General features: G+C 44.2%; 1 protein-coding gene across 1 annotated transcript in view; it reads right to left on the bottom strand.

The window, feature by feature from the left end:
- Positions 1–23,104, bottom strand: part of LOC121855810 (nephrin-like) — a 38,121-nt gene that overhangs the window by 5,117 nt on the left and 9,900 nt on the right. Inside the window, exons 4-13 of the mRNA XM_042350924.1 lie at positions 20,102–20,295; positions 19,579–19,692; positions 18,989–19,264; positions 15,789–15,941; positions 15,129–15,296; positions 13,778–13,908; positions 8,872–9,031; positions 8,329–8,530; positions 6,241–6,332; positions 4,108–4,385 (exon numbers count right to left, since the gene is read on the bottom strand). Coding sequence (XP_042206858.1) covers positions 4,108–4,385; positions 6,241–6,332; positions 8,329–8,530; positions 8,872–9,031; positions 13,778–13,908; positions 15,129–15,296; positions 15,789–15,941; positions 18,989–19,264; positions 19,579–19,692; positions 20,102–20,295 — 1,768 coding nt within the window. The remainder of the gene's footprint in view (positions 1–4,107; positions 4,386–6,240; positions 6,333–8,328; positions 8,531–8,871; positions 9,032–13,777; positions 13,909–15,128; positions 15,297–15,788; positions 15,942–18,988; positions 19,265–19,578; positions 19,693–20,101; positions 20,296–23,104) is intronic.

The following is a 23,104-nucleotide window of genomic DNA, read 5'->3' as shown; positions in this document are numbered from 1 at the left end:
TTTTTAAACCAGTCGTTCTTTAGATTGCAAAGCTTGCGCTGGGCCACAGCTTTCTTCTTGCGGAAGGTGTCAGCTTTGGTCCGAGACTGAGGGTTGTTCTGCCAGTCACTTAAACCAGCACGTTTATCATCGATGAGTACATTGTTTGCCTGGTCATTTTCATCAAACCAGTCCTGGTGTATTCTTTCGATCTGGCTGAGGGTCTCTGCAGTCTTTTGTCATAACAGTGTATGGAGTATCCCATTTGGCACTGAGATTTTCGTTGTTTGCTGATAGGTTGTTTATCAGCCCAGGCTCGAACTGTTCTCTGAAAGCATGTGCTATCGCTGGATCCTCCAGACGCTTAGTGTTAAAACCTCTTCTGGAGGCTTGCTGCCTTCGCTGTTTTGGGGCATCCTGAAGTGAGAGCTTGGATCTGACGAGCTGATGATCAGTGTCGCAGTGGTACGAGCCACTCTTGGCACGGGTGATGAGGACATCTCGGCGACCTCTTTCTCTGACAATGGTCTAGTCAATGAGATGCCAGTGTTTGAATCGTGGGTGTTGCCACGAACCCTTGAACTTGTCGGTCTGCCTAAACAGGGTATTGGTGATAGTGAGGCTGTGTGCAGCACACTTGCTGAGGAGGAGTAGGCTGTTGGGATTACACTTGCCTAGTCCATTTCTCCAATGGTTCCCTGCCAAATGTTAGTATCTCTGCCAACTCTGGCATTGAAGTCACCAAGGAGCACAACCTTGTCTTCTCTGGGGATAGAGGTTAACACTCTGTCTAGGTCGGCATAAAAGGCCTCCTTAATGTCATTTTCTGCACCCACTTTCGGGGTGTATGCACTGGTAAAAAAGGCATGACGTGAGTGATTCAGTGGGACTTGAAGCGTCATGAGGCGCTCGTTGATCCCAATTGGCATTTCGGTTAGCCTGTGTAGGGTGCGTTGGCGGATGGCAAAGCCAACTCCATAAATGCGGTTTCTCTCCGCAGCAGGCTTACCCTTCCAGAAGAAGGTATAGCCAGACCCCCGTTCTGTGAGTTGACCCTCATCAGGGAGCCGGGACTCACTAATGGCTGCTATGTCTGTGTTATACCTAACCGGCTCTTTTGCCACAAGGGCAGTTCTTCTTTCAGGACACTCATATGTGTCAGTATCCTGAAGGGTCCTGACATTCCATGCAGCGACCATGATTTTGTTCGGATCTGTGGTTTTGATTGTGTTTTCGACCACATAAGGATGACCTTACTGGGTGCGGTTGCCCAGTCAGGTTGTTTTTTTAGGCAGGCTATGTTTAGGGCACATTTTCTAGCTCCCTCCCCATGTGGGGTGAGCAGAGTGGCTCCTCGAAAGGGCTGCTCAGTCGCACAGACAGGACCGGATTGTACTTGTGCCAAGATCATAAGCGACCATCTTATCTGTGCTGCCTATGTGCAGAGTTGTGACTATAGACTCCTGGTAGTCATCTCTGCCTATCCCCGTCGCCACTCGTCTGTCGCCATGGAACTTTTGGGAGTATAGGGCTTTTGATGATGATGAGAGGTATGATGAGCTGGATGATGGCTGCGCATGAGTTGATTTATGTGGTGAGGCAGGAGCTCAGGCTGCAACCACACATCTTGGCTCCCCCTTTTCCTGATCCAGTGGTGCAAGAGTTTCAACGACTGGGGATGGAGAGTTGCAATGGACTGATGATAGCCCAGTTTGTTGGGTTTCGCCTAAGTAGCCTGTCCATCAGGCTTTGCCTTCGTCTGCCGGTGTAGTCGTTGGGTACCCATGGTGGTCACCTCTTCCGCCTACACCGCCGTTGGGGTCTTGCTGGAGCACTGATGTGGGGCTCCACCGCAGATTTTTCGTTCGGGGTTTACTCCTGTTGCCTTAAACATGCCAAGGTTAATCTGTAAGGCAGTGGCGCAATGGATGATAGGCGCCAGGACGTGTCCACGTGCCAGTTGGCCTATATGCGCCGTCCCTCTGGGGCCCACTGCTACTCCGACATCCCCTGCTGGTCTAGCCTGGGCCCACGAGGCACCCAGTTACCGTGTGTTGCCACGAGGAGGCACAGGAGGACTTTTGATGGATAAGAGGCTGTATACTGGCAGGGAAAAACTTATGCGAGTTGCTTCCCTGTTGGCCACGAGGGCTAGCCAGCGGCGGCAGCTGGGAGAGAGAGGGAGCAAGCAGTGCTTGCACCTTGACACTGACAAAATGCTGCCACACTAGACGCATTTCACCACCCTGTGTGCGAACACACACACACACACACACACACACACACACACACACACACACACACACACTCACTTCGTCCTTAGTAATTTCTCAGAACAGAACATTGAATATTCCTAGTGTGTGTTTGTGTTTACAGTATGTACGTGTGTAAAGTGTGTGTGTGTGTAAAGTGTGTGTGTGTGTGTGTGTGTGTGTGTGTGTGTGTGTGTGTGTGTGTGTGTGTGTGTGTGTACAGTATACAGTACGTATGTGTACATGTGTGTGTGTTGAGTGCCTATGTATGTATATGTGTGCGTGATGAAAAAGTTAAACACAAAGACGCCCCCCCCCCTCCTTCTGTCTCTCTTAATTGCCAGCTCAACCAAGTTTTTTAAAGACGCGACACACAAAAGTTGGAGGACGAGGAGACAATTATGTATCATGTTTAATATTCTGGGCGGGAGGCAGCGTGAAGAACGACGGCCAATTGCTATTAACAAGATCAGTCCCCACCACCTTCTGTACTTCACTCTCTCCCTCTCTTTGTGAGTCTTTTGTTGAGATTGCTTCTCTCAAGGTCCTCCTCCACATCACAACAAGGTCCTCCTCTACACTATAACAAGGTCCCCCTCTACATCCCATCAAACTCCCCCTCTACATTATAGCAAGGTCCCCCTCTACATCACAACACGGTCCTCCTCTACACTATAACAAGGTCCCCCTCTACATCACAACACGGTCCTCCTCCACACTATAACAAGGTCCCCCTCTACATCACAACACGGTCCTCCCCACACTATAACAAGGTCCCCTCTACATCCCATCAAACTCCCCCTCTACACTATAGCAAGGTCCCCTCTACATCACAACACGGTCCTCCCTCTACACTATAACAAGGTCCCCCTCTACATCACAACAAGGTCCTCCTCCACATCACAACAAGGTCCTCCTCTATACTACAACAAGGTCCCTCCACATCACAACAGGGCCCCCTACACTATAACAAGGTCCCCCTCCACATCACAACAAGATCCTCCTCTACACTATAACAAGGTCCCCCTCCACATCACAACAAGATCCTCCTCTACATCACAACACGGTCCTCCTCTACACTATTACAAGGTCTTCCTCCACTTCACAACAAGGTCTTCCTCCACAAGACAAAACAAGATCCTCCTCTACACTATAACAAGGTCCCCCTCCACATCACAACAAGATCCTCCTCTACATCACAACACGGTCCTCCTCTACACTATAACAAGGTCCTCCTCCACTTCACAACAAGGTCTTCCTGCACGTCACAACTAGGTCCTCCTCCACTTCACACTAGGTCCCCATCCACACTCCTGGCACTAGTGATATAAAGTAATACTAATCGAAATTATCCGTATTGCCATTGTTTATGATTAGCCTCTCAAGTTGGGTTAAATTTAATTGTTACTCGTTCGCGTTATCTTGTTGGCCTGTCCCGGACCAACGAAGGTGAGGACGGGAAGCGTTTAGTTACTGTTTACACTTCCCAGGACGGCGGAGAACAGACAGAAATGTGTTGATCAGAGCGCTAAATACCCTTTCCTTTGAATTAATGTAATATCGATTGGTGGGTTCTGACCTCTGACCTGTGACCTGACCTATGGGTTGACCTGCGATATTCTCTCTTCAAAATTACGTTAGTTCCTCCTCAGCCAATTTCGACTCGCTTAAAGGTGGATGACGTCAACACTCACCTGAATTATTTTGAAGGTGTTTCACGTCATAACTCAGCTGATACACCTTAAAGGAGGAAGGAACCATCATTCATCTGACTCACTGTAGGACATTTGGCGTCACAATTAAACTGACTCACTTTAAAGTATACCATAACTAACATGACTCACTTTAAGAATGGCGTCACAACTAACTCACTCACCTTAAGACGGATGGCATCGATCTCCTCAGGCTCACTAGCACCCTTAGCGTTGACGGCCGTGATGGTGATGAGGTAGTCCTGCCCGGGAAAGAGTCCTTCAACGTGGAACCTGGGCTCTTCCTCCTCTAGCGTCGCCAGCAGGGTATGGGTGGGGGAAGCGTACACCCTGGCCACGAACCTCTGCGGCAGCCCTCCGTCGTTACCAGGAGTACAACCAACCTCCAGGGTTCCCACCGTCAGGTTCACCAACACGCAGTTACCCACTCTCTCAGGAGGACCTGGGAGGGTGGAGGCAGAGAGAAACAAGGGGTTAATGAGAGACAGAGAGAGAGAGAGAGTAAGAGGGTCCAAAAGAGATGGCGGAGGAAAGGAAGAGGAGGGTGACTGAGAGGGGAAGTAAGCAAGAGAGAAAGGAAATAGAGAGAGAGAGAGAGAGAGAGAGAGAGAGAGAGAGAGAGAGAGAGAGAGAGATGAGAAAACACAGGGAAATGGCATAAGCAAGAAAAGTTAAAGGTAATTGCATTATGGCGGCAGGTGAGGGTCGGAGCTGTCTAGATCACCTCCCACCAGTTACCTACATCACCTCCCATCACCATCCACCTGCATCACCACCACCACCAGCTGCTGTCTAGTTCACCACTCACCAGCTGTCTAGTTCACCACTCACCAGCTGTCTAGATCACCACTCACCAGCTGTCTAGATCACCTCCCATCACCATCCACCTGCATCACACCACCACTCACCGCTGTCTAGATCACCTCCCATCACCATCCACCTGCATCACCACCGCCAGCTGCTGTCTAGATCACCACTCACCAGCTGTCTAGATCACCACCTTTTTCCATCGCCGAATATTTTTCATCCAAGGTTCACTATAACGTTCCGCTTTAAGTATCGCCGCGGAAATATCCAACTGGAAATAGATAGGTGGAAATAGATAGGTGGAAATAGATAGGTGGAAATAGATAGGTGGAAATAGATAGGTGGAAATAGATAGGTGGAAGTAGATAGTAGGAAATAGATAGGTGGAAATAGATAGGTGGAAATAGATAGTTGGATATAGATTCATTTTGTGTTGACAGTCGTATGAATATTCAGACCCTCATGAATATATGCATAGGTAAGTATCTCGTCTCTCGCTGCTGCGGTGTTCAATAAAAACATAAATCTATTGAGAGATAGATAGTGTTCTTGTTCGTGGTGTGTGTGTAACCCTGACACACACACACACACACACACACACACACACACACACTAGGTCCTACACAGTCATAATTTTTTAATAGAAGTCAAACTTTTTAGAACTATATACATCTCTTCGGGTGTTCGATTAAAGGACTGATTAAGTAAGAGAACTGTGATTTTTTTTTTATTAAACGATTGTTAAGTCGTTAAACATCCCTGAAATGTTGACCAAATTTACAGTTCAGATATTTCATAAAATTTTAGGTACTACTGAGGTCTTACATTTTAAAGGAATAAAGTCCAATGAGGTCTTGTTTTTGATAATGTGAATTTATTAGACACTCAAAGCAGCAAGACCGAGAGGCAAGGAACGTTAATCATTGTTTTCGAGGCGTGAACGTACAGCCAACGCAGGATAATTAGCCACTCAAGAAACAGTAAATGTATTGCATCGTTTACCTTTGCAACAGTATACAGTCCATCGCCCGTAATTACAAAGTACAACTCATGAATACCTGACAGTACACTAAATACTGGACGGAGAGTGACAGTAAAGTACCTCCTTTGAATGTGATTAAACAGAAAGAGTATTAGGCTCTGTCACCGCAAAGGTATATCAATTATCACTCAACTGTGATGTATTACCAGTTAGATACAGTCAGTCACTGGGCTCGAACAGTCAGTTACCGTATAAGTACAATCACTAGTCAGTTGCAATTAATCACCAGGTAGAGACAATTACTAGGTAGACAGATATATGCACTAGCTCCAGGACGTGTCTATAGGGCGATGGGCGAGGACCGATGAATTTCAAAATGAACATCGCGACTCCTGTTTTCTCGGTACGGTTGTCAAAATCCTTCGTCCGTGGTGTCATATTGTCTCGCATCAAAGTCGTAAAGATACTTTTTGCCGTGAGTACAAACAGCAATCAGTGTTACTCTCACCTGCTTCCACGACGGTGAACATACAGGGGTCGGCTTGCATCCCGACGGAGTTTGTCGCCCAGCAGGACAAGGTGCCGTAGTCTCTCGCTGACCTGACCGCGGCAGAGATGAGCAGATTAGTACATACAAGGGAGTGAGTGTCTAGCTGGAACGGGAAGGGGGAGTCAAACAGGTACATGGTCAAACTTGAGGGTTCAAACTGAGGAATGCTTATCAATTTCTGGTCCTCCTAAGTTTAACCCAACCCAACCCAACCCAACCCAACCCAACCTAACCCAACCTTACCTTTGTGCCCTTGGTATGAAAATTCGGTTCCCGGTTTCTATTTCGGGTCAGGAGAAATTAATTAAGTCAGTTAGACTGTTTCTCATTGCCAGGCAGACCAAGATAAACTGTGAAGGTTAATTATATTTTTGAACATGTAGTCTGCGGGAACACACCGTGATGAACATGCACATCTGTTGAGGGAACCTGTTGTTGGTATATAAAATGGGGTGTCAAGGTAACAAGAGGCGGTTTACAATGTATATCTGTATTACCTGTTCATACCTGCACTAGCTGATTATAATAACAGGTGGCATCTGTTGTTCTGATGTTATTTATGTTGTTGTAGTACAGAAAGGTTTGGGGGGAGTGGTGTCAACATCCTTGGCTGTGTTGTAGGTGACAGTGATGAGGTCTTGTAGTAGTGGTATCAGCTAAGTAGATACTCTTATACTTCAAGGACTAACTCACTGACTGAACAACTTGGGTAGCTCATGGCCGATTCGTGGACATATGTTTGTGATGATGGAGAACGTACACACACACACACACACACACACACACACACACACACACACACACACATCAACGCAAAACATACAGACCGTCGGCTCTTTTTTTTTGTTTACTTGTACAAAATAAGTGAAGAGGGTATTATCTACTTTCTCCCAGTAATGACAGAGGAACTCAGAGTCATGACGTACGAACCATCATCACGCTACCTCCACCTGCTCCAGATACCTCACAACACACCTGTCCACACACCTGACTTATACCTGTCCACACACTTGATTGATACCTGTCCACACACCTATCCAGACCTGTCCACATACCTATCCAGACCTGTCCACACACCTGACCACTACCACTACAACACGGGATGGCCATAAGGCTTTATAAAGAATAAAATATAATAATGGGAGATACGAAGAGGGCTTAAGAGGATTACGCTGGTGTGGGAGAGCGGAAGAATCTTGAATAAAGGGAAGGAGTCACGCCAGGCGGATAAATCAGACGAGGGGTTAAAGCGGGTTGATATATAGCGTAATATCCTCTGGTGATGTGTATTATTTTCATTATTATTATTCTCTCTCTCTCTCTCTCTCTCTCTCTCTCCTTTCCCGTCTTTTGTGTGTATATGTTATCTTTTCGTTCACGTTATCTTATCTTCCCTCTCTCCGTTTTACACCTTTTGTTTCTCAGTGCTTGTGAACGACATGTGTTTATTGCTAGCCAACTATACCAAACTTTCCCAAGCTCAGAGGAGACAATGTGTGTGTGTGTGTAATAATAATAATAATAATAATAATAATAATAATAATAATAATAATAAACGGTTTATTGAAGAAGTGTGTGTGTGTGTGTTTTAAAATGCATTCAACGCTAGTAAAACTGGAGCTTAAAAAGACATCTCAAATACCCAGTGATATTATGATCGTAGTCAGGTCACCTCGAGGCTTCAACATTTACAAAGTTAAGCTCTCGTTGGACCAGACAACACCTGACCAATTAGCAACAAAGTCCTCTGTCTGCAACACCCTCTCGTCTGCCAATGTACGACGAGTCTGACTTTTTCACTTAAGGGTAAGTGGCCTCCTGGGAGTGAGGTGGACGCTCAGCCAAATGACACCGCAGAGAACTGTTGTCATTGTTGGTGCTGCAGTAAGTTGCTGAGGTCGGTGTTGACCCCTGGAGGAGGAAGGGGGGAACTTTGTTGATTGTATCTCTGGCTGCTTTATTTATTTTTTCTTCTACCTAACCTAACCGACACAGACAGACAGACAGACAGGCGGATGGTCAAGTGTTGCTGGGTTAGTCTCTCACCTGGGCGTGTAGTCTAAGAAGCTGTGACCTTGACGAACTTTGATCCTGTGCCGCTCCACCTCGACAGTGTCCAGCGTGTTGTTGAAGTACCAGATGAAGTGTAGGTCGTCGTCAGGCTGGGCGTCCACTCGGCAGGTCAGGCGTACGTCTTCTCCCTCCGCCACCGCCACCGTCTGACCCCCACCTATGCACACTGGGAGATCTGCAGGAGGCGATGGAGGGAGAGATAAGGTGAGGGAGGGAACGAGGGAGGGCGAGAGTGAGGGAGGAATGGGGTGAAGGAAGGAGCGAGAGAGAGAGAGAGAGAGAGAGAGAGAGAGAGAGAGAGAGAGAGAGAGAGAGAGAGAGAGAGAGGAGCGAGAGAGAGAGAGAGAGAGAGAGAGAGAGAGAGAGAGATCCATTAGATATGTGTGTGAAGAGCTGATGGTATAATGTAGTCAGGAACACACACACACATACGCACGCACGCACGCACACACACACACACACACACACACACACACACACAGACACACACACAAACATAGGTACATAAGTACTCACAGCGTATGGAGAGGGGGACACTGTTGCTCGTGGTGGTCCCCAAGGGATTGGAGGCGGTGCAGGTATAGTTCCCAGCTGAGCTCCGCCGTACCATCTGTAGCACCAGGTTCCTGTGAGAGACGATCACTCCCGCCTTTCTGTCGGGGTGAACCTCCTGGCCCTGTACAGGTGAGGGGGTGGGGGGAGATATAGTGAGGTGTTGTTTGGTGTTGTTATTGCTATATATTTTATTGACCTCCAGTATCCTCTTCTACGACTACTACTGCTATTTTTTTTTAACGTGGCCTAAAGCCTTCCCCAATAGCCACACCTTTGCCACAATTTTATTACCTTAAAATTAAATATCCTAATACAAAAGTAGCTATCCTAGCTGTGTTGAGTTAGTTGAGCTGCAAATCTATGCGGCATTCAATGACTGTTGCGTCATAGTCAATATCTGCAACTGTTGTCGGCTTTGGGGCCGATGCTCTCGTTCTCCTGAGGCAGAACAAAAAAGACCCAAGGAGAGAGAACGACAGTCGACATCTCATCCAGTCTGTAACATAACTGACGGGCTGCTGCTTCTTTTTGGATAGCACATCCGCGAGTCTGGCGTAGAAGCATCTTGCACTTGGTCCCATCCCACCAGAGGTTGTGAACACCAGAGGAGTGAAGCTGTTTTGTTCAACGTTCTGAATTCTCTCCCCATATGCCCTTATCTTGTCGTTCTCGTTCCTCCTGTGTACAGCATCGAGAGCTAAGTTACGGTGACATGCGGCCATGGGATGAAAAATCCTGATGTCGAAGAAGGCTCGCTGTCCCCGCGTCCAGAATCTGTGAGCACTGACGTCAACACGGGCTTCGTTGGATGTGTTTGAAGTCCTATGTTGGAAATTCTCACCGTCCAATGGAAGGAGGGTCGGTTCTACCCTGACATCATGACAGATTTACTTCAACATATTTGCTGTTAGATCCCTTACTTCGTCATGCCTCATGCATATGAAGATCCCCTTCTTGCACACCATAGCGTGATCAACGTCATAGGAAGAGCCACACAACGCATTGGGAGGGCAAACCTTCTACTAGCCAACCGCACCTTAGAGCAATGGCATCTGTTAATTCTTATTTATTGAGACTGAAACCATTTGCCCTTATCGGTAATGTAGTTAACCAGTTCGAGGCCCCCACCTCCTGCGCTATAGCTACTTTTTTTCAAATTCTCTGGTACTTGCAGCATCAGTTGCTGCAACTTATCACTTTGGCCGTGCTGTCGTTCTGTCGTAATGGACCTTCGAATCTTGTTTACTTTACTGGTATCCACGTCATCTGTTGCATTCTGAGCTATTATGTGGTCAGTGAGGGCTGCCGTGAGTTTTGATGTTCGGTGGCAGCAATCTCCCCTGGATTGGTCAATCCCATTCCCCCAAGTCTCTGTGGTAGTGCAAGGAGTGATCTTTCTGTTGGGGTTAAGTGAAGGTGTTTCACTAATTTGGGAATGAAATTGACGCTGATAGCTTCTTCCAGAGGGTGAAGGAGGGGTCCGATATCAGGGATAGTGCGCATCAGGTAGTTCCAGCGATGCTTGACTCCATGAGTGAATTCCGCAAACGCCGCATGTGGCTCTGTGTTAGCAATCTCAGACAGTGCTTGGATTTCCCTAACCCACTCATTCACCTTTCCCGTTACGTACTCGGTTTTGAAGTCCGTCGTGCCAATTACTACTCATACTACTACTACTACTACTACTACTAAAGTAAACCAGGGGAAGAATATAAGGGATCAAGAGAGAGAGAGAATAATTGAGTCAGTGTTGCAGTGATTGACAAGGAGAAACAATGATGCCTCACATGAGAGAGAGAGAGAGAGAGAGAGAGAGAGAGTCCTGATAAGAGATGAAAGGTTAGTGTACATAGGAGAGACAATACAAAGAGACTGATGGAAGGGGATGGGGAGATTATTTACTGGTAATGGGGAGACAATAAGGAGAGAGAAGGAGAGAGAGAGTTATGAGAAGAAATAGTCCTGAGAGACAATTAGGGTGTGGCAGAGAGAGAAGAGAGAGAGAGAGGGGGGAGTGGTGTTGGTATGTTTAGGTTCTAGCAGGCCTACCAGTTCTGGGTGATGTCTACAGGTCCCAGTGGTCTATAGGTTCTAGCCATGCCTACTAAAGGTCTCTGGTGATGTCTACAGGTCCCAGTGGCGTCTATAGGTTCTAGCCATGCTTCACTAGTCTCTGGTGATGTCTACAGGTCCCAAGTGGCGTTCATAGGGTTCTAGCTATGCCTACTAGTTCTGGTGATGTCTACAGTCCCAGTGGTCTATAGTTCTAGCCATGCCTACTAGTTCTGGTGATGTCTACAAGGTCCCAGTATGCCCAGGAATTTCTAGCCATGCCTTACTAGTTCTGGGTGATGTTCACAGGTCCTAGTGTATGTCTATATAGGTTCTAGCTATATGCCTACTAGTTCTGCAGTGATGTCTGCTATGTCCCAGTGGCGTCTATAGGAGTTCTAGCCATGCCTACCAGTTCTGGTGATGTCTACAGGTCCTAGTGGCGTCTATAGGTTCTAGCTATGCCTACTAGTTCTGGTGATGTCTACAGGTCCTAGTGGCGTCTATAGGTTCTAGCTATGCCAACTAGTTCTGGTGATGTCTACAGGTCCTAGTGGCGTCTATAGGTTCTGGCGGAAGTTTATGGGTGCTGGGACCTTCTAGGAGAGGGGGAGGCGCTGGCGACGTCTACCAAGGCATTTCCTTATTTCCATATTGATGACACTCACGATCCCTCATCAATTCCCATAAAAGAATTACATTTCCAAGCGGGAGAGAAACGGAGATGACTTCATCCCTCAGGTTGGTTAATTCTCCTTCAAGTAGAGGAAGGAAGGAAGGAAGATAGATAGCTAGATAGATAGATAATTGTCCTTCTTCTGGGTATGGAAAGGTCTAGTTAACGTTATAGAGAGGATGGGTGTGGGAGGGATAGAGTGAAATTAATGGGGAGGATAGGGTAATGGGCAGGTGTGCTTTGTTACGGGTAATGGATAGGTCTCAGTGGTTAGAAATAGATAGGCTTCCTGTATTGATGGATAAGACTCGGATTGAATACGAGAGAGAGAGAGAGAGAGAGAGAGAGAGAGAGAGAGAGAGAGAGAGAGAGAGAGAGCACCTTTCAGTAAGCTAAGAAAAAGCTATCTTATTATTAAACACACACACACACACACACACAGTTTTAGTTTTGCATTATTTCCTCTCCTTCTTGCCATCTCTCCTCCACACTTCCTCTTCCTTCCCCTGATTCGTACCCAGGCAGGTGTCGGTGAATGTAACCCATGTCTGAGTGTGTGTGGTGGAGGTAGTGGTGGTGGGTGGTGTTACCGGTGGTGGGTGGCGCTGCCGGTGGTGGGTGGCACTGTTGCTGCTGGTGGTTGGCACTGCTTCTGATGGTGGGTGGCACTGCTTCTGATGGTAGGTGGCACTGCTGCTGATGTGTGGCACTGCTGGTGGTGGTGGGTGGCACTGCTGGTGGTGGTGGGTGCACCATGGTGGTGGTGGTGGTGGGTGGCACTGCTGGTGGTGGTGGGTGGCACTGCTGGTGGTGGTGGGTGGTACTGTTTCTGCTGGTGGGTGGCACTGTTGTTGGTGGTAGCGGTACAATTCGTGATATTTGTCCTCCCCAAATCATACCGAAGGGCTTAAATTCCTCGCTCGTGTTGACAATCTCGGCCGAGTGATTTAATGTTACCCCGCGGCATTCTCGTCCACCCCAATTCAATTTACACTTAAACCCCGGCCCTCATACAAACAGGTACTTGTCTCTTTATTTCAAGAAGTTGTGTTCCTCCTGCTATTTTTTTTTGTGTGTGTGTTAAATCGGGAACAAGAAGGTTGGTTCTTTTTATTTATTTCCTGATATTTTTTTTCTCTCTCTAAATCTGGAATAAATCTGTTTGTATCTTTATTCCTAAGGAGATTAATCTCTTAAATCTGGAACAGTAATTTTTTTTCCCATCGTGATTATTTCTTTGTATTTTAACGTTAATAAAGTTCCGAACTTTATTTGTGAAGGAAAAATATATTGAAATTTTACCCAAAAATATCTCGTTTCGTCATTTCTTTCTCTCTCTCAAAATAAAGAAAATAATATCGTTTTTATCCATAAATGTCAAAGTCACAAACTCCTCGCTTCTATATTTTCTGAACCCTGTCTCATTATAAATAGAAAGAGTAACTCACTTTATATCGGCAATTTTGTATGTGACATTATCTACAGCCTTTAATACCACTCCAAGACGTATCATATAGATCTAGCCATTCAACTCAAAACAGACGGGTCTTATTTTCTTTCTTTTTGTTCCTATTTTTATTGTTTTGTTTTTTTACGTTTGTTTTTTGTTCCGTTTTAGTCTCTCTCTCTCTCTCTCTCTTTTGTTTGGTTGTTTTCTTTCCGCTTCATATTTTCTTCTGCGTTATCTCTCTGTTTCTCCCTACTCCTCTCTTTATATGTAATCTCCGTCTTCATCTATCTCCTCTTCTTCTTCGTCTTTGTCTTTATTTATTCACCTTCCCTTGTTTCTCTCTTTCCTTTCTATTCCTCTTCTGTCTTTTCGTCTTTCTTCTTGTCTTCTCTTTGTTTACATATTCATTCATCTTTCCCTGTGTCTTCCCCTTCTATCTCCCTCTGCCATCTCTCATATTCTACTATCTCTCCCTTTTTGTCTTCACCTTTATCCATCATCTCTCCCTGTATCTCCTCCTTCTATCTCCCTCTATGTCATCTTTCATTATATTGTCTCTCCCTCTCGTCCTCTCTCCTACATTACACTCCCATCTCTCTACCTCACCTCAACCTCACCTCAACCCCACCTCAACCTCACCTCAACCCCACCTCACCCTCACCTCAACCTCACAGGTCATCAATACTCACGTTCTTGTTCCAAACTACGTCCCGGGTTGGAGGGTTACAGGAGATCTCACACTCGAAGTATACGTCCACGCCCTCAGTTATGGGTCGGTCACCTAGATTAGCCCCCAGCCGGAGTTTCACCCTGGGAGCAACTGTTTGTAAGGTGGGAGAGAGAGAAAGAGAGAGCAGTGGTTTAGTTTACTGGAGATGATTGGTTGAGAGAGAGAGAGAGAGAGAGAGAGAGAGAGAGAGAGAGAGAGAGAGAGAGAGAGGTGATAAGCTACTACACGAGAACACTAAATGAAGAATGAAATGGATGAAAAGATGCACAAAGAAATTAATAATAATAATGATAATAATAAACAACTTCATAACTAGAGGCGACAGACATTAGTAACTCCTATAATATAATGTAATGAATAATAACAAGGATTATTTATATTCATTATTCACGTAAATCACACATGTATAAATTGTACTTATAATCCAACAGTCCTTTATTGACTTTCACTCCATTCACAATAGGAAGATTCTTATCGCTTAAATATTCCATTCCAATACAAATACCGAGGGAGGAATTTGTGTCCATTACAAAAACTGATAAGAGAATTATGGTTATGATTTTAAGGCCTCCTCTTGGGCGTCCTGGTAGCAATTAAAGAGTTTTAGTAGTGTAAGTAACAGCTCACAGAGAGGATTAAATACCCCTCAGATCGGTGAAAGTATAAAGCCTTCGATGCCACTAATGGGTATTCGATGCCTGGTAAAAAAAAAAAAAGAGTGCATGGTAATTCAATCCAAATAAATGCAAATTCGATATATGGAATTTGCAAACATTATGACCTAGTTATCGTCACCATTAGCAGTAAAATACATTTGAAGCTTACAAAGTGGGCGGGAATTTGCAGATAAGTCAATTATCATATTTATGGCGAGTGAGATAAAGCGAACTATTTCTGCTGGCGTGTCGGTCGTAATGTTATTTCTCTCACAATTTTTACGCGTGACCACAACCAACAACCTTCCCTCCAATCGGGGTGTGTGTGTGTGTGTGTGTGTGTGTGTGTGTGTGTGTGTGTGTGTGTGTTTCTAATTCTCTAATAATCTGAGTAATATTTACCTTCTATATACGTAGATAATCAGCGGTTTATCTACCTGTTCATCGATCTCTACTTGCCTATCCACCTTCTCAGACACAGGTAAAAATCTTGATAACTAGTCATCTCTTTATGGTGGGCCCTATAGATAGTTTGGTAACAGTTAAGACCCCCTCCTCCCCCCCTCCCCCTGCAGGTATGAAACGTCAGGTGACACAGGTAACATAATTAGGTCACCCTTGCTTCAGGTGTATCATCAGGGTATTGGTACTTACAAGTCACCTGGAGGACTGTGGAGGTGTGGACGCCCTGGACTGATATGTTAGGATTGTGTGCCCGGCAGGTCAGCTTCGCCCCGTGGTCAGACGCCTCAGGCACCAGGCTGACATGTGACGAGGTGGTGTCCCCTATGACGCGTGACTGTAGGGGACGAGAGAGTGGCACTAGTGAGAATGTAGGCAAGAGTGCCACTAAATAAATGATTACCTGCAGAAGTAAAGTAATATATCAACTAATTTCATCAGATAAGAATCATATACGAAGTTACAATAATGATAAATAAAATAGTTTTCGTGTATTTAAACATATCCCTCTTGATGGAATTGAATTTGCCAATTAATTTAATGAAGTTCGAGTGTTATAAAACGTGAAGGTGTCGTTGAAATATACAGGAAAAATATATAATATCAGAAATCAAAGCAAACATTTATACCAATACTCCTATGTGATTTATGTACAGGGTGTCCCATAAGTTAATTTGTCGAGGTGTATCAGAAGGATAAGGAAACTTTTTGGTATATACTGTTGCAGGTTGTATTGGTGGGGGGGGTGTTAATGTTCGGCTGACAACAATGTACGGTGTGTCTGTGTTTGTTTGTGTTGGACTTAAAATAGATTTTGTAAGACTTGATCAAGGCCATGGGGAGAAGACTTACCGTGCCCTTGAGTTTGATGGTCTTGCCTCCCTGTGTCTTCTCCCAGAGGATAGAGGCTGAGGGGTACGCACCGGAGGCCACACACACAGGCTTCGCGGGCGCCCTCCACCAAAGGCTTCTCTGGCGCCTTCACCAATACTGACGACGGCCGCACTGCAACACACAGAAGGAGAGGGTGGATGATGTTGAGGTCTTGAAAGTTTATCGTAAATATTAGAGAAAAAATTAAACGGGAAAGAGTGAATGTAAGGAAGCGATAAAGAGTGAAAGTAAGGAAGAGATAAAGAGTGAAAGTAAGGAAGAGATAAAGAGTGAAAGTAAGGAAGAGATAAAGAGTGAAAGTAAGGAAGAGATAAAGAGTGAAAGTAAGGAAGAGATAAAGAGTGAAAGTAAGGAAGAGGTAAAGAGTGAAAGTAAGGAAGAGGTAAAGAGTGAAAGTAAGGAAGAGATAAAGAGTGAAAGTAAGGAAGAGATAAAGAGTGAAAGTAAGGAAGAGATAAAGAGTGAAAGTAAGGAAGAGGTAAAGAGTGAAAGTAAGGAAGAGGTAAAGAGTGAAAGTAAGGAAGAGATAAAGAGTGAAAGTAAGGAAGAGATAAAGAGTGAAAGTAAGGAAGAGATAAAGAGTGAAAGTAAGGAAGAGATAAAGAGTGAAAGTAGAGAAGAGATAAAGAGTGAAAGTAAAGAATAGATAAAGAGTGAAAGTAAGGGAGGGAGAGAGAAAGAGATGAATAGAGAATTACACAGATATATAATGAGAATGGGGAAGAGAAAAAGAAAGAATAGGTATAAAATAAAGAGAAGGGGGAAAAGATAAGTTAATTAGCTTCCAGGGATGTGTCTTTGCTTTGATGGTCATTGAAGCTGTCGGGTAGTCTTGATTCCTTATCTTTGGTTATTCTTCAGCCATATGTCTTAGCTGTTATGTATTTCAGCCATATGTCTTAGCTGTAATGTATTTCAGCCATATGTCGTAGATGTAATATATTTCAGCCATATGTCTTATCTAATATATTTCAGTCATATGTTATAGCTTTAATATATTTCAGCCATGTCTTATCTAATTAATTTCAGCCATCTGCCTTAGCTGTGATATATTTCAGCCATATGTCTTAGCTGTAATATATTTCGGTCATATGTATTAGATGTAATATATTTCGGCCATATGTCTTAGCTGTAATATATTTCGGTCATATGTCTTAGATGTACTATATTTCAGCCATATGTCTTAGCTGTAATATATTTTAGCCATATGTCTTAGATGTACTATATTTCAGCCATATGTCTTAGCTGTAATATATTTTAGCCATATGTCTTAGCTGTAATATATTTCAGCCATATGTCTTAGCTGTAATATATTTTAGCCATATGTCTTAGATGTAATATATTTCAGCCATATGTCTTAGCTGTAATATATTTCAGCCATATGTCTTGGCTTCAATATCCATCACGAGACTCAAGAGGTTGGTTGATACAGTAGCTGAGCTGGGAGCTTAAACTGGTCTAATGGCAGCTTATTCAGTCATCTCTCACCGCCCCCCCTTTCCTCTTCCTCCTCTTGCATCTTCTCCTCCTTCCTCCTGTATCTTCTCCTCCTTCCTCCTCCTCCTCCTGTATCTTCTCTTCCTCCTCCTATACCTCCAGCACCTCCTCTTCCTCTTGTATCACCTCCTCCTCCAGTACCTCCTCCTCCTCCTCCAGTACCTCCTCCTCCTCTTCCTCCTCCTCCAGTACCTCCTCCTCCTCTTCCTCTTCCTCGTCGTGTACCCCCTGAGGCTGGCAGAGACCCAACTCAAGGTGTTTGATCAGCTGTCATCAAGACCCTAGGCAATTCACCGTGGAGTCGCAGCATTTCCAGGTGACATGGGATTACCTCAGTTCATAAGCTGCTGGGGGGGGGGTATTCACTACTCCTTCGCTGTGTAAGCCCAAGGAACCCACGTTATGGAGGCTGGGGAAACATATTTAGTGGTGTAGGTTTTATTTCTCCATTTTTTCCTCCAAAATATTTTTCGTTCCTGTTGTGCATCTTTTTAACTTGATACGTTCCTGTTGTGCATTTTTTTAATTTGATACGTTCCTGTTGTGTATTTTGTTCAACTTGATACGTTCCTGTTGTGCATTTTTTTTGGCATTATGATGATCCGTGAATTATGGTAAAAGTAAGTCAAATACGTGTACAGTAAATTCTCGAGGATCTGTTATTAATTACGGTAAGATACATAATACATTACGTTTAAGACGTGTACTGAATTCACGTTACGGAACACGATAACTGAGTAGTGCTTTACCTTAGTCTCTTGAGTACAGTGAATTAGTGTACTCTGATTAAGTTATATTAACCCTTGAAGGCGACCATGGTCCATTCTCTTGAGTACGATGTGTAATCCTCGAGTATGATGTGTTAATCCTCGAGTATGATGTGTTAATCCTCGAGTACGATGTTTTAATCCTCGAGTACGATGTTAATCCTCGAGTATGATGTGTTAATCCTCGAGTACGATGTGTTAATCCTCGAGTACGATGTCGTAAGGGGTTAAAGTTATTCGTGCTTCGTTCCATTATGGTCTTAAGTTCTATTATGGGAGTAGAAGAAGAATTATTTTCCTAATATTTTCTAAACCAAACTTAGTGAATTATTATCGTTATTAATTATTTCCAGGTTACACTCCTATATTTATCTGGGTAATACATGCTTTAAAAAGTTTATTTCTGAACACCTTGAGCATGGTACAGTTTGGGAGGTTGTAGTTGTGAACATAATTGTCTCTTTTAATTGTTCATCGTTAAGGTCATTGTTAAGGTGAGGTTTGCTTGACATACAGGGATGATACGCGAATTGGATCGTTATAGTGTACAGTCGAGGTCAAAAGTCACGAACGCACGAAATTCAGACTTGTGAATCCGAATAGCATTTATGGGCGGTATAATGGATCAGTGTCTTCTGCTTCGGGTTCACGAGAATGAATCTGGGGCGTCGGTGAAGCAGCAGAAAAGGTATGACAAGACTTTTGATCTCGACTGTATCTTACACGACAGTGACGGACGAGCATTATTAATGTTGCAGATGGTGACGAAGTGACTAAACTCCAGCTAACTGATACAACCAGAGGGTCGTCAGATTAAGTTAGGTTAGGTGTACGTTGGGATAGGTTAGGTTAGGTTAGGTTAGAGAGAGAGAGAGGGAGAGAGAGGACACTCACAATAAACGTCGAGGGAGATGGTGGTGGAGAGCGCCTCGGTGATGTTGTTATTGGAGGCTTTACAGGTGAGGTTGGCCCTGGCGTAATCTCTGGTTAGTTCGGGGATGGTTAGTTCCGTCCTCACGTACATCACTCCCATGCCTACGTCGACGCTCATGAGGCGGCCTCCATTGACTTCCTGAGAGGCTAAGAGGGTGCCGTCCTGGCCTAGCACGAGGCTGCGGTTGGCTAGGAGGTGGTTCCCTCTCCACCAGGTGACTTTGGGTGGTGGCCGGCCTGTAGGAAAGACAAGAGAGGTCAGTATGTGTTAAGTTTGAAGGCGTCATGTTTGCTCTAGTCCAAATGGGACCTACCCTAACCTAACCTAACTTACCAACGTAAGTTACCAATAACTTAATCTAAACATTAGTTTTTTAACCCAGTTCAAGTCGTTCCCTGCCCTTATACTGTAGATCGAAGTTTTAATGGGTCCCAGTCCTAATGGCCCAAATGGGACTCGACCTCAATGGTTAGGATACGTTCTATTAGGACTAAGTTCCGTTTGATCTACAACCCTTAAATAGAGAGAGGGAGGTTGGAGGACGACCTACCGCCTGTAGCGACGCAGTAGAGGGTGAGTTTGTCTCCCTCGGTGAGCGGACCCAGGCTGCCGGCTGGCACTGCTCGGCTGTTCTCGTCTTGAACCACGAGACGGGACGGTACCACTGTAAAAGTACATAAACACAGGCACTCTATTAGTATAGTTACATTATTAGTGTATTATTGTAGTTACAGCCCAACTTAATCACCGTATTATTGCGGTTTCAGTCAGGCTATGTCACTTTACCCCACAAGTATCATATTTTGATTACATAATTTACTCTGTATGTAAAGTATCATGGAAAAGGGGATTTGAAAAAGGAACACAGGATTGGTACATTGCAGTGAAAGTAACGAGATGTAAAGATGAATCGATGTAAATAGAGACAGAATAGAAGGAAGTAGAAACCACAAAAACTCAAACCTATCCAGTGAGAATGAAGAGGAGGAGCAGAGAAGGAAGAGAGACTTACCGTGAAGCTAACGAAACAGACATAGGGTAAGGGGAGGGGGTAAAGGTGGCCACACACTCACCATATACAGTAAGGTTGACAAGGGCTGACCTCGTGGGACCATCCTGGAAGTCTACACGACACTTGTACCTGGCGGCATCTGACCCCAGCAGAGGGTCAAGGGTCAGGTAACTCCCCCTCAGCTCTGACCTCACACGACCTTTGATATCTGGGTCAGCATACACTTCCTTGTCCCCACTCTCTCGCAGGTCGAGTCTGGAGGGAAAAGGCGAGGAAAAAAGAACAGAATTAGACAGGTATTGGTAATTAGAGTGTAATTAACTTCATTTCATTAAATTCTTTGTAATTGTGTAAGGTAGCGATGGTTGAGAGAATTGAGGAGTGTTAAGAAATAGAGATAGATGGTGTGAGATAGAGATATGAGGTTATTGGTGGTGTCTCTTGGTAGTTCTGGGGAGAGATGATAGAGAGATAAAGTGTCTGGGTAGTGGTGACTGGTCTTTCCCTTCGTCTGCCGTCGTTCACTTAAAGTCTTCCCCCTCGTCGTTCACTTAGTCCTCTCCTTGTCGTTCACTTAAGAGAGCCAACAGCAGATAAGAGGTAAAGAGCTTGCCCGTTTATCCGTAAGACTGTTGCTTGTGTGTGTGTGTGTGTGTGTGTGTGTGTGTGTGTGTGTGTGTGTGTGTGTGTGTGTGTGTGTGTGTGTGTCTTCCATATACCGTACAGCGGCTTAAAGTCTCCCCAAGAAAGACGGTGTGTAGGGAGAGGTGTTGTTACGAATTAATATTATACCGCTCTGACTTTCAGTTTATCGGTCAGTCGGTTGGCCAGTCAGTCAGTCAGTCAGTTAATCATTCAGCCAGCCAGACAGCCAGCCATTCAGTCAGTAAGTAAGTCAGTCAGTCATAAGCGATTAACACATTAGGCTGACCAACGAAGCCCCAAAACTCAAGAGGTGACACAGAAGAGATGCCGAGGTGACTGTAGAGGGTGTTGGTAGTTAAACGTGGGTGGCGGTTACCGTAGACTTTATACCATCCCGTGTCTACATGTACTAGAGTTGCCGATAATACGTATTTTTTTCAAGGTATTACTTTTTTTTTTTTGCAGCCGTGAATTTCAGTTAAAAATTATTAAAATTCCACGAGAAATTTATATTCTATTTTGTATGATTTTTTTTTATGTACCATGAAAAAGTATTACTTGAAGTTTTTCTTTAACTATTGAAGAAATAAAAGTCATTGATAAATATTTTAAATTTCAGAGGATTAAATTAGCTGCTATAAAAGGGATGTTACTTTTTTTTTTACTAATACATTTTTACATCACCCCCTTTATCAGTCCCTCTGTATTCTCTCTCTCTCTCTCTCTCTCTCTCTCTCACGCACACATCCATCCCCCACTTTCCATTCCCTCCCCTACAATTCCCCTGTACTGAAAGCCTTTATTGTGTAGGGGTCGAAGTGTTTCTTTCAACAGATTTTTTTCCCCCAAACATTCAGGGAAAAAAACAAACAGGGCAACAGTGTGACGATAACAACAGCAACGATGGTTAACTTACCGCTGTAGAGGACAATATGACGAACATACATACACTTAACATCTATATTTTAGTCTTTAATCGTTAATGACTAACCTTAATCACTCTATTTAAACACCCTAGTTATCACCTACCCAAGGAAGCACATTGTCCACACGCAAATAGGTAGACAGAAAGGTCATGATGGGACTAACACAGATAGATTTTGTTGCTCAGTGTCTATATACATATATTGAAGGTTCTCAGGTGCTATATAGAAGGGAGGTTACCATTTGTTATCGAGAGGCACTGCTGTTAAGACACTACACGGGGCCAGGATTGAGAGCTGTACTATACGATGAAGGTTAGGTTAGGTTAGGTTATGATAGGTTAGGTTAGGTCAGGTTAGGTCAGGTTAGGTCAGGTCAGGTTAGGTTAGGTTAGGTGAGGTGAGGTTAGGTGAGACGAGACTAGACTACCAGCTGTTATATAGAGTACAGTCGTATGTAATATAACTTCACTGGGGATTAGTCGTCATAGAGAGGGAAGGTTGACAGCTGTAATATACAGTAGAGGGATGATGGTGAGATATGTACTGTACTGTCAAAGGATGATTGTCATGCGTCATGCAGGAACTGTCAGCTGTCGTAGAGATGATTTCATTTGTCATGTGTGACGGACGCTTCTATAGTTAATACATTTCACTTTTTATTTTGTTTACTCTAATTGTCAGTAATTAATAAATGCTGAGTGTTGTGGCGTTGTCAGCAATAACTGTTATGTGTGTAATCATTCCCTTGTAATAACCAAATATAAAGACCTTTTCCCCAGTTAGTTAAATCAACGAGAATACGTTTTATTGTAATATAAACATATGCTGTATTTACATAAGTTTTTAAGTATTAAAATATACTTAATTATTTTAGATGTTTAATATCCGACACGCTTTCGTTACGAATATTTAATTTTAACCTTTAGAACTAAGTTGAAATTATGTTAATTTAAAATATCTCTCATAATGCACTCACTGTTAATACAACCTTTGGGGTGACAGAGAAACCTCACTAAATCATACAGCATAATATTTAAATACCGATAATTCGTACAGTATTATACCAGCCAACGTTATATCTGCTAATTCGGAATAACACTGAAATTGGAGGAACAAATATACCCCCCCCCCCCATAGCAACACATTGATATCTTTCGCAGTGTTACGGTTATTCCCAACAGCACCAGAAATGTCCTGCAAAATTCGGAATTCTAGCTTTGTGTCCGGCTGTTGAGTGCCACGCTAGTCCGGCTGTTGAGTGCCACGCTACTTCACCAGTCTACCGTGAGTCCGAGTGACAGTCTCTCTCTGGTATTTTGTTGTAACACCTGTACGGCTAATCCTAAAATACGCCTCATTTTACAATCCTCCTCGTTAGTTAATTCGAATTGTTTAGCTTTCACTCTATTTATTCTGTTCTGTCATTATAAGTTCATATTCCTTAATTAGCGTGACGTTGTAACCTCCCTGACCAATCAACAGACTCCCCCCAG

This window comes from Homarus americanus, unplaced genomic scaffold (genome assembly GCF_018991925.1).
Source record: "Homarus americanus isolate GMGI-L3 unplaced genomic scaffold, GMGI_Hamer_2.0 scaffold48202, whole genome shotgun sequence".
Classification (NCBI taxonomy): Eukaryota; Metazoa; Arthropoda; class Malacostraca; order Decapoda; family Nephropidae; genus Homarus; species Homarus americanus.
Note: the sequence above shows the minus strand (reverse complement) of the source record. Positions and strands in the feature narration are given on the sequence as shown.